The sequence below is a fragment of the Peromyscus californicus genome, unplaced genomic scaffold, assembly GCF_007827085.1.
Source record: "Peromyscus californicus insignis strain IS unplaced genomic scaffold, ASM782708v3 Scaffold_24__1_contigs__length_46423439, whole genome shotgun sequence".
Taxonomy (NCBI): Eukaryota; Metazoa; Chordata; class Mammalia; order Rodentia; family Cricetidae; genus Peromyscus; species Peromyscus californicus.
Genome location: NW_026294535.1, coordinates 736,754 through 748,772, shown reverse-complemented (window position 1 = coordinate 748,772; position 12,019 = coordinate 736,754). Strand labels below are relative to the sequence as shown.

The following is a 12,019-nucleotide window of genomic DNA, read 5'->3' as shown; positions in this document are numbered from 1 at the left end:
TACATTCTTTGCAGAAGTGTGAGCAGTACATTCTCTACAGAGTGTGAGCAGTACATTCTCTACAATGTGAGCTGTATATTCTCTACAGAAGTGAGAGCAGTACATTCTCTACAGAGTAAGCAGTAATTCTCTACAGAAGTGTGAGCAGTACATTCTCTACAGAGTGTGAGCAGTACATTCTCTACAGAAGTGTGAGTAGTACATTCTCTACAGAAGTGTAGGTAGTACATTCGCTACAGAGTGTGAGCAGTACATTCTCTACAGAAGTGTGAGCAGTACATTCGCTACAGAGTGTGAGCAGTACATTCTCTACAGTGGGAGCAGTACATCTTTACAGAAGTGTCACTTAATGACACTAGCCTCACCTTGGGACCTTATGGGCCCAAAGGTCATACTTGAAAATGTAGTAGCCTATAGTTATCACAGTAGGTCCCATCCCAGTGGTTCCCCTCTTGTGTAGAGCAGTGGTTTCAGTTTGTGTTTAGAGTTCTAAATCCTAGGAAATTACCTCAGGCTTTGCCTGCCTAGAGGCTAGTGATGAGAATAGTGGGAGCCTGTGGGATATGCCTTCCCCAAGTTAGCAGAGCAGTTAGAGACTGTTCTTTCTCTGACAGTGGCCAGTGGCTCAGGACTAAGATGCCCAGATTCTAGTGGTCCTATGTAGTTTCTAAACACCCCTGGGCCTGGGTCTTCCCAGATACAGAGATGGTATCTGTGTTCCCTGTGCCACAGAGAGTCCCTGAAAGAGCTAAGTCCGACATAAAGGTGGAATGCCTTAAGTGTATGGAATTTCAGTGCTTAGATATTAGGTCCTTCCTCAGTTGGAGAAGGGGCGAGTAATGTTCTGGTGCCTTGGATTATCTAAGAAGAGAATCCAGACAGTCCTCACTGTAGTCATAGGTTAGATGATCCAAGTCCAGCCTTCTCCTGTATAGAGGAGAAAGAGACCTAGAGATGATATAGTGCTCTGGTGGAAAGGCCAGGCCTGCAGCCCCACTTTCCTTCCATCCCAACAAGCTGCTTTCCTGGTGCCAGGTTGGTTTAATGAACACTTCCTTGGTCCCTGAGACCTAGGAGGCATTGATGCATCTTGTTTATTTCAGGGGGATAATTCTTCAAGCAGAGAGCAGAAAGGAATATGAAGAGGTAAAGCTTTGTCTGTCTCACCCCTGCCCTCCTGTGATGAGTAACTGGGATTCAGTGTTCTTTTTAATGTCCTCCACAGTGGATATGTGCAATAAACAACATCTCCAGGCAGATCTACCTGACGGACAACCCAGAGGTAATTAGTACCTGCCTGCACTCCACCTGGAAGGTAGGCGTCCCTTCCTGGCCTGAGCCTGTGTCCTGTGGCTTACATGTAGGCAGTAGCCATCAAGTTGAACCAGACGGCTCTTCAGGCAGTGACTCCAATTACAAGCTTTGGGAAAAAACAAGAAAGCTCTTGCTCCAGGTAACTAAAGAACAAGGAAAAACTACCTTCTGTGGAGCCAAACTGTTAGGAATTTGAAATTTGTTTCTAGTCCTCACAACCCCAAAGATTCCACTGTACCCTGTACAACAGAAGCAATAGTTGTGGCCAGAAAAAGTTCTAATTTGCCCACACCCACAGCATAGATAAGGGGTGGAGCCAGTATTCCAACCTGAGTTCAGTATCCTTGTCCAGGTCCACTGGGCCAGACCTTAGTAGTCCAAGGCAGACAGGAACCTTCTATTAGCATCTCGGCACTGTAACCCTAGTCAACTGTGTGTCCTTGTTATTGGCTGAGTGTAGCTAGAGTTTTCCTGCCTGGCCCACAGTCAGGACAAATCTCTCTCACCTGCCAGTCCCACAGCCACTCAGACCCAACCAAGTAAACACAGAGACTTACATTGCTTACAAACTGTATGGCCGTACCAGGCTTCTTGCTAACTGTTCTTACAGCTTAAATTAATCCATTTCTATAAATCTATACCTTGCCACGTGGCTCGTGGCTTACCGGCATCTTCACATGCTGCTTGTCCTGGCGTGGCAGCTGGCAGTGTCTCCTTCTGCCTTCCTGTTCTTTCTTTTCTCCTCTCTGTTAATCTCGCCTATACTTCCTGCCTAGCCACTGGCCAATCAGTGTTTTATTTATTAACCAATCAGAGCAACACATTTGCCATACAGAACATCCCACAGCAGCTGAGCCTTTTCTGCATATGTATAGTATGCATCTACTAAGTTTTCACTTACATTACTACATTTTCCTAATTCTTCTAATAAATCTATCAGTCATTTATTAGCATTGAGTATTTGGGTGGTCTATTTGCTGTTTTGTTGCTCTGTGGGGTGGGGTAGTCACATGATATCACCTGAACTGGCCTCAGAGTCCCAGCAGACATCCTTGCTTCAGCCTCTGTCACATCTGGTGTTGGTTGCTCTTTTCATTAACTGAATGTGCATACAGCCTTTCCTTTGAACACTGCTTAAAGAGGTATTCTAGGACTCGTACATTTTGTCTCAGTGGTAGTTTTCAAGTGGTTAATTAGGTAGTAGAGGGCTGTCTTATTTGTTGTGTTAATGGTATCAAGAGGCATATTAAAAATCAAGACTATTTGTGTCTTTTAGTGGCATGGTAGAAAGAACTCCATCAGATGTTCCATAAATACTTAATGGCCTAAAGGAAGTGCTTAGAAAACTCTTAATTGTGTAGCTTCCTGGGGTTCATGCACTTGGCACTGGGTACATGAAAAAGAATAGTAGGTAAGGCCACCAGATGGATTTGAGTCATTGTAAAAGCCTTAGTAATCCTTGCTCAGGAATTATAGGCAGTGGGACAGGGCTGAAGGTATTAAGAAAAGAGGCTACAGTCAGAACCAGGTTTACAAAAATTATTCTGCATTATCTGTAGGATAAACTGGATAGGAGAGAGGGGTCAGTGGGTAACAGGACTGTCTCCAAGCTGGTGCATTTGTTTCTACCCACATCTCACTGGATAGGAGAGAGGGGTCAGTGGGAAACAGGGCTATCTTAGTCTCCAAGCTGGTGCATTTGTTTCTACCCACATCTCACTGGATAGGAGAGAGGGGTCAGTGGGAAACAGGGCTATCTTAAAGCTGGTGCATTTGTTCTACCCACATCTCACTGGATAGAAGTCACAGCCATTGCAGTTTCCATACAGTACTCAGTTACTGATATTTGAGAAACCAGAAAACGTTGATGTGAAAAGATCATTGAGGATTATGGTCCAGACAGTGTAAGGAATAGAAATGCAGTGACATTCCATGCCCTCAGAGGAATTCGCACTGTACCTTAAGAAGGAGTTTTAAAGGGTAAAGTTAAATGACAGCATTTTCACCTCAAGAAAAAAGAAACAGGAGTGTAGGACAGGCTATCCACCATGCAAGGAGTGCACTGCTCTTATTGGTGCTGTTTCTGTAGATGCATGTGGGCCACAGTGCGGTGCTCAGGAGGCACCCAGGGTAGCAAATGCTGTGACTTACTGAGACGTTATCACAGTGGTGTAATTTGAGCTGGTCGTGGGAGAGTTGGAACTGTGCTATACAGAAACAAGGAACACATGGTATGTTTGCTGTCTCTCAAGTGGAGGGAGTATTAGGTGAGTGGAAAGGAGGCTTTTCAGGAAATTACAGCCAGGTTGCAATGAAATGTCAGGTCCAGATTTGTTCTGTCAGCTAACATGTTTTCAGTACTTACTGTGTGTCGGTGTGTAATGTGAGCTGCCTGTAGCCTTACTCCAAAAACAACCCAGTCTCTAAAGGAGCAACAGAGGGACTGTGGGTAGTGAGGAGGAGAAGGGTTCTAGCCAAGGATGTGAAGGTGAGGAAGGCTTATTTGTAGAATGGACAGAGACTGGTTAAGGCTCCCTTGTATTGCAACATGTAAAAGTCACATCAGCATTAAATAAATGACAAATTTGTTCCACTCTTTTCTCCTCTTTTTTATATTTTAGTCAAACCATCACAAATTCCGACACAGAAAATGACAAGATTGTTCCCAGAGCAACAGGCAGTGTTTCTGAAACAGAGGAGCTGATTGCACCTGGGACACCCATTCAGTTTGATATTGTACTTCCTGCAACAGAGTTCCTTGAGCAGAACAGAGGCAGCAGGTATGACCTGAGGTAGCTGTCTGGGAAAGTGAAAGTCAGTTTGTGCGTCTTTACTCAGCACCAGACTGCTCCTGGGATAGGAGCCTCTGACCTAAGGGTTAAGTGCTGAGCTCCTGTTAGCCGCCACTGGCAGGACCGCTGACCTCTGGCTGTTCCCCTAGGCGCACCAACCCTTTCGGGGAGACAGAGGATGAGTCGTTCCCTGAAGCAGAAGGTAAGTGCCTAGGCTTGTGTTCTTACTCATTGGCCCCTGAAGGTGAGAAGTCATGTGCTAGAGCTAAGATGCAGATAGGAATTCAGATTTGACCCTCGGTTTATTCCAAGAAAACTTGGACAAAGTGGAAGGTATTTATGGCTGTTTTAGCTTTATCCATACCATGCTCCTTTTGAAGTTCCTGTCCAGAAAACCATCACAACTAAATATAAATCAGATTATCAGAGAGTAAACAATGGTCATAATTAAAATGGAATCTTAGTAGCTGAGGTGTTAGCAAACATCTGTAATCCCATCATTAGGGAGGCTGAGCAGGAGGATTACTGAGTGCAAGGCCTAATTCAATTAAGCAGATTTTGAAATCTCAGACTGTCACTAGGATGGAACTCTTTCCAATGACTCCCTTCACGTTTAATAATTAAGAATTTGCAGGAGACGAGATAGCTGGAGAGCTGGCTCAGGGATCACTCACTGGTCTTACAGAGGACATAGGGCTGGGTTCAATTCCCGTTACCCACATGGCAGCTCATGCCCTCTCTGGACTCTGCATGCACTGGGCATGTACAGGTGCACATGCATGTATACATAAGGCTGGAGAGAGGACTCAGCAGTTAAGAGCATTTAGTGTGCTTGCAGAGGACCCCAAGCTGGGTTTGGTTCCCAGCACCTATATAGCCTGCTTATGACTGCCTGTAAGTCCAGTTGAGGGATCTGACATCATCTCTGGCTTTCATAGGCATCCACATGGTGCACATACGTACATGCAAGCAGAACCTCATACATGTAAAATAAAAATAATCCTTGGGGTTGGGGATTTAGCTCAGTGGTAGAGCGCTTGCCTAGCAAGCGCAAGGCCCTGGGTTCGGTCCTCAGCTCTGGAAAAAAAAAAAAAAAAAAACCCTTAAAGAATTAGGGTAAGTTTTTGTTGTTGTATCAACAACTTAATACTTTAAAATTGGCTCTAGATAGCTCTGTGTACCTGACTGGCTTTGCACAGTCGTCCACATAGTATTTCAGACTCAGCTGGATGAGATGGGGCATGCCTAATAGTCCTAGAACTGGAGAGCCCGAGACAGGAGTCTGAATTCAAGACCAACCTAGTCTACATAGCATGACCCTGCCTCAAATAAATAAAACTGCATATATAAAACTAACTCCAGACCTGGGCATGGTGGTGCACACCTTTAATCCCAGCACTAGGGAGGCAGAGGCAGGTGGATCTCAGCCAGCATGGTTTACAGAGTGAGTTCAAAGACAGCCAAGGCTACACAGAGAAACCCTGTCTCAAACAAACAAACAAACAAACAAACAAACAAACAAACAAACAAACAAACAGAAGAGTGAGTAAGACCCAGGTCTCCAGCTGTTCCCAGGCTCATGCTGGATCATGCTCTCTCGTTCACGTGGTCCTGAGTGGAGCGTGCTCTCTTGCAGACTCTCTTCTGCAGCAGATGTTCATTGTTCGGTTTCTGGGATCAATGGCAGTTAAGACAGACCACACTGCTGAAGTGATTTATGAGGCAATGAGACAAGTGCTGGCAGCTCGGGCTATTCACAACATCTTCCGCACCACGGAATCCCATCTGATGGTCACCAGTCAAACCCTGAGGTACCTTCAGCCCACTTCAGACCCTTAGCTTTACCTGATTGCCTGTGTAGGGAATCTTTACCCATCTGGAATGTAGTGCTAATGTTTCTACTTACATCCATTCCACATTTTGATATTCAGAATAAAAGATGCATTTTTAGCAAGAACTGGTTGGATGTAACAATGCATGTATGTGATCCCAGCATGAGGGAGATTGGAGCAGGAGGATCGAAGCCAGCGAGAACCCTGTCTTAAGATTCCTGTTATTAGCCAGGCGGTGGTGGTGCACGCCTTTAATCCCAGCACTCAGAGGTAGAGGCAGGCGGATCTCTTACGTTCGAGGCCAGTCTGGTCTACAGAGTGAGTTCCAGACAGGATTGTTACACAGAGAAACCCTGTCTTGAAAAAACAAAAACAAACAAAAAGTAAAAGATTCCTGTTATTAGTGAATATAGGCCAAGTATTTCTTACCTGAAATGCTGGGACCAGAAGTGTTTCTGATTTTTTTTTTTCAAATTTTTACATCTATATGAGATATCTTGGGGATGAGGCCCAAATTTACACATAAAGTTTGTACCTTATACACATAGCCTACAGGTAGTGTTACTATACACAATGTTTTTCATAATTTTGCACAAGAAACAAGGTTTCACAGTGTGGAATTTTTACTGTGGTATCTATCATGTCTGCACATTTCCAGTTTAAGAGTTTTCCGATTAGGGATGTCCAACCTGGACTGTCCCCAATGATCCCATTGCTGTGCAGTCATTTGGTGTCACCCGAGAACATTGTTCTTAGAAATTCACAACGGAGAATATCAATCTGTCTAAAATAGAAACAATCCAATTACCAAAAGAAACTGTGTGTGTGCGCAGTCTGCAGCCATGTTAACACAGGCCTACTTATCTGAAACAGACACGTTTCTCGTGCCAGTGGGAAGCCTTTGTAATCCTGTCTTTAGGTTCATTACATGTCTAACTGGTAGCAGAGACTGAACTAAGTCAGTTTCACCTGTTTTTAGTCTTCCGAGTGGTTGGTTGAGTTACAGGGTAGCACTTCTTTAGCTGGTATATCTAGGTTCATTCCTGGTGTGGTGATCTCCTAAACCTCTTGCTGATGCTGTGAAGTAGCACAGGGGAAGTACTAAGGCATGCCAGCTGTGCCAGGACTTAGCTTGTCCTTCAGTACCTGTGTGTGGGTACACGCCACAGGCATGTGTGGAGGTCAGAAGACAACAATGTCAAGTCAATTCCAGGGATCAAGCCCAAGTCATCAGGCAGCAAATGCCTTTGCTCACTGAGCCATCTATCTTTCCAGCCCACTTCATTATTTAAATCTGCCTCCCCCCCTTTGGGTTAGGGACCTTATTCCCAAGAATAAATATTTACAAATAAAACCCTACTTAACAATTCTATAGAAATTGACACATGCTTGAAATCTAAAATAATCTCTGCATATTTGCTTATTCTAGACATTATTACAAACTATATTTTGCTTTCACCTGTAATATTTTTATCAGTCTCTCAATAAGTGTGACACCATATGTTGTCAATTAATTTTAACACCAGAAGTAGAACTGTATCTGTTTACAATAGTAGCAAATTCTCTAGTACAGTGCCAAGATTCAGCAGTATTATCATTGGACAAAACTTAAAGATTTAAAAACAGAAGAGGCATTCAAGAGGTAGTCATTATTTTTGGCCTGTTATGTGCCCCCTTGGACACATGTGGAGGCCAGAGACAGACATCAGGTATTGCTCTCCACCTTCAGCAGACTCCCAGGATCTCTAGCCCCGCTAAAGGCTGGAGTTACAGGTTCATGCAACCACACCTGGCTTTTAACATCAGTGCTGGGGGTTCTCCCAGAGCAAGTGCTCTTACCCACTGCACCATCCCCAGATCCCTTAATGGCCTTTAGAGGCCAGTCACACAGAGTTCACCCAAAACCCTCCTGTCCTCTCACCATTCCTTCTCTGAGTGAAATGTAGCAAAGTGCTTCAGCACTTCAGGGCAGTTGAAGTTGCTAGTGAGTGTGTCGATATGGAGACCACACAGGACATGATCCGCCCGTGTTATGCATCAGATACAGAAACCACAGTGCTGAATGCTAGGGACTTACCGTTCCATTTGCTGTGGACTCTTCCACACCAGGTACCTTGGCTTTCACACACCGGTTCAACAAAGGCAGAAACCACAGCACAGGCTCACACAGGACTGTCATCTTCCCCTGAAGCAGGCCTTGCTTTTCACATATGGGATATTTGTGTGATTTCATGATGACCTATAAACTTCTGAGTATGACCAATATGTGTGTAATAATGAGTCTTACAATTTCAGGTTGATAGATCCTCAGACTCAAGTGTCAAGAGCCTGTGTAAGTACCTGCTACACCTTAATGTTTATACCTCAGTTCTCCTGTTGGCTGGAGACCCTACCCAGCACGTGATCATTGGCCAAGTTCCATAACCATCCTGTCCCCTGTAATGCAGCCTTCTTCAACTCTTCCATAGAAAATAGTTCTGCTTGTTTTGAAATTCCAGTTGTGTGATTATTCATTCTGTCCCCTGTCCTGTCCCCCCTACCTTCAAGTTTGAACTTACCAGTGTCACACAGTTTGCTGCTCATCAAGAAAACAAAAGGCTGGTCGGCTTTGTCATCCGAGTGCCAGAGTCCACAGGAGAAGAGTCCCTGAGCACATACATTTTTGAAAGCAACTCAGAAGGCGAAAAGGTGTTTTGTCTGTGTTTGTCCATCTCCCCCCCCCCCCCACACACACCTCAATAATACTGGCTATTTTTAATGGGTTTGGGTTTTCACTATCCATCTGAATATCTAACTGGCTAATTATTCATGCCTCCATCCAGATACTCAGACAGAAATACCTTGTAGGAAGGCTCCACCTAAAGACAACAACCCTAATAGCTATAGATAATTGTTTAGTAGCATGGAATACTACAAGGCACCTTTGTTCTTTTAAAGCAGTGGTCCTCAACCTTCCTAATGCTATGACCTTGTAATACAGTTCCTCATGCTGTAGGGACCCCCAACTATAAAATTATTTTTGTTGCTACTTCATAACTAATTTTGCTACTGTTATGATTCATAATGTAAATATCTGTGTTTCCCAGTGGTCTTAGATGACACCTGTGAAAGGGTTGTTTGACCACCCCAAGGGGTCGTGATCCACATGTTGAGAACCACTGTTTTAAATAAAAGCAAAAATTACAAGAGAAAATCGTCTCAGAAGAAACCAAGGAAAGAACATCAAAACTGTTCTTTTGTATGAAAAACACTGGTATTTAGAATTTATCAAAACCAGTCCTTTCACTGTTTACCACTGGGTAATATGAACATCCAGGGGGAAATATCCTGCTAAGAACTGTAGATAGTGGAGTAACCTGGGTCTTTCACTTACCTAACAGTGCCACTGACCAAAGCTCCCACAGCCAGCAGCCTCACTGCTCCTCAGACCACTGTCTCTATGATGCCACCTCTTTCTACCTTGACCAAACACTCTTTCTCTTGTCTTCTACAGATATGTTATGCTATTAATTTGGGGAAAGAAATTATTGAGGTTCAAAAGGTAAGAAACATTTTAGCACTGGTTTAGTAACTACTCAAAAGACATTTATAGACACAGTAAGACTCTCAAAAAGAAAACTGATACTCACGTTGTGCTCAAGTTTGGATTTCTCTCAAGCTTCCTAACAAGCTCTGTGCAATCAGGTGACTCCCTGGTAACACATCTTTCCTTCTAATGGAGTAGCACTGCTGCAGCTTTAGCTTTACTAATTTCCTTGCTTGCATTCAAACTGGCTAGAGTTCTTTCAAATTAAGATTCAGTACTCAATTCAAACTTAAAAGTACTCATCCCCTGCACTACCACCTAGCTCCAGGCCAGCAGCATGAACGACAACCACCAACTAGGAACTTAGAAGTGAACAGAGACCTCACTGTTATTCAACAGCTTACAATCTTTCATTGATCAAAAAGCTCTTAAAGTGATTTTTAAGCTTCAGCCTGCCCAAGAGGGCAGGAAGTGCTGCAGATTAGAATGTAATGGTCTAGGTCAGAAGTGCACACACTTGATCTTGCCGCACTCTAATGACTCAATTCCACTGTTGTACTAAAGCAACCATAAGCGATGTGAGGACAGGTGTACACAGTGGACTCCTCTACAGCTTTTGCCAACCCCTGATGCATAATAAAAGACAGACAGGCTTTTAAAGATGTGGAAAACAACTTTTATGAAGGGGCTGCCCTGGACTCTGGAGGAAGACGGTTATAAATTGGGTACATTAATCATGTTTCTATAAGAGGAGAGCCAACATAGAATCTAGAAGTAACCCCCTTGAGTTTCTTCAGCTGACAGCCCAGAGAGACTAGTTAGGAGGAATGGGGCTACAGCACAGAACACTGAAGGATAAGCCACAGGGGTTTAAGTGCATCTTAAGCTTTTTCTTTTTCCCCCCCTTTTAAACTCTCTTAACTTCAGGATCCAGAAGCACTGGCTCAATTAATGCTGTCTCTACCACTAACCAATGATGGAAAGTATGTACTGTTAAACGATCACACAGATGGCACTGGCGGAAGTCCAGGTGACAGCAGAGGCGCAGAATCTGAAGCGTAACTTGCTTGGGCATCTGGGGTCAGAGCACTTGGAAGGAGAGCCACCTCCTTAAGGGGTTTTCAACTTCTCTGACGTGCAGGCACACTGATCTGATTTCAGAAAGCTGGCAGTCACATGTGAATGTGCCCTTGGATGCCTTGACACACAACTTGGGAGGGAACAGTGAGAAATGGGTGACAGCACTCCTGCCCATCTACAAATGCTATGTTGGGTGCTTTGTGGTAAGTCTTTGCTTCAGATTGTACTGCCAGGTACCCAGAATGAGAACTGTAAAAACGCATTGTTCACTTTATCTGGATGGCACTTCAGTTTCTATGATCCTTTTTTAAAAATGGCAAAAGCCTGGATTTACAATTTGTTAAATACTAAATAGTTCTTATTAATATGGTCTATTTTTATATTTTACATAGTTTTTAAGTGCCTGTCATTCTGAAAATGTATTTATAACCCACTGGTCTCCTACCTGGCTGGACCTCATGGCATTGCTATGCAGTTTGGTCTCAAACACTAGCGAAGACAGCAAGTCTTCACAACAGGACTGTTCTGAACCAGCTTTCATTCAAAGGCTTCAGGGCCTCTTAGATGTGTCTACTTTTTGTGGCTATTCACTGTGAGCAAGGGCTCTACTAGTTCCTGTTTCTTCTGAGCCAGAACCTTATTTTAGAACTCAACTTGAAGCTCAGCTGGCAGTGGGACTCGGTGTGAAGTTCTTGTTTCTACCCTGATGTTTTTGGTTCCTGGAGTCCCAGACCAATTTCCAATCCTGCTAATTATGAAATAGAGATAAAGATCTTGAAATCATGCAACATACTTAATTGTAACCAACTTCAACCTATCTTTGTAATAATTTAGCAATAAAAAATACTGTTTCATCTCTTTCTTTGCTTACTGTTGTTAGTTTACAGACCATCCATAGAAGAAAACTACAGTCTGGCTATGTGGCCCAGGCTGGCCCTGCAGTCCTGCTTCTGACTAAATGCTGGGGTTATAGGTGTCATCAGGATGTTAGTTGACAGTGGTACACCTACATTTTTGACACTTGGGGCTAAAGGAAGATGAGTTCAAGGCCAGCCTGGGCCATGTATGGACTTCAAAGCAGCCTGAACTAAACAACAAAATCCTGTCTCAAAAAACATACAAGGCTCGCTCTGCAGGTGAAGCGCTTGCTGTCCAAGCAAAAAGACCTTATGAGCTTGCTGGCCATCCAGTGTTATACCACTCGAACTCCCAATAAATCAGGAAGGTCCGTTTTAGTTAGAGAGCCTGTCTCAAATCAAGTGGAGAGCAACAGAGGAAGACTCCAAATGCCATCCTCTGGAATGCAGATGTGCACACATATGAACACTTACAGATGCATATAAACCAAAAAGAAACAACAAACCTTTAACCACCGAAAACTAGGATACCACACAAGCTCTGTTAGAGGGACCACCCTTTGACATGTGCGTCAAGTTCATCAAGCTGGCCTAAATTAACCTGAGAGTCTGTAACCT

General features: G+C 43.8%; 1 protein-coding gene across 5 annotated transcripts in view; it reads left to right on the top strand.

Annotated features, from left to right (window-relative positions):
* Appl2 (adaptor protein, phosphotyrosine interacting with PH domain and leucine zipper 2) overlaps nt 1-11,402 on the top strand; it is a 48,217-nt gene extending 36,815 nt beyond the window's left edge. For 3 of the 5 annotated variants that reach the window (XM_052752912.1, XM_052752908.1, XM_052752911.1), the window contains 10 exons: nt 1,104-1,146; nt 1,226-1,282; nt 1,365-1,453; nt 3,936-4,094; nt 4,256-4,308; nt 5,743-5,917; nt 8,234-8,270; nt 8,486-8,626; nt 9,432-9,479; nt 10,392-11,402. In XM_052752912.1, the coding sequence (XP_052608872.1) occupies nt 1,104-1,146; nt 1,226-1,282; nt 1,365-1,453; nt 3,936-4,094; nt 4,256-4,308; nt 5,743-5,917; nt 8,234-8,270; nt 8,486-8,626; nt 9,432-9,479; nt 10,392-10,526 (937 nt within the window). In that variant the 3' untranslated portion in view covers nt 10,527-11,402. The remainder of the gene's footprint in view (nt 1-1,103; nt 1,147-1,225; nt 1,283-1,364; nt 1,454-3,935; nt 4,095-4,255; nt 4,309-5,742; nt 5,918-8,233; nt 8,271-8,485; nt 8,627-9,431; nt 9,480-10,391) is intronic. The other 2 variants (XM_052752909.1, XM_052752910.1) reach the window with 2 other exon arrangements.
* Nucleotides 11,403-12,019: the final 617 nt, after the last annotated feature.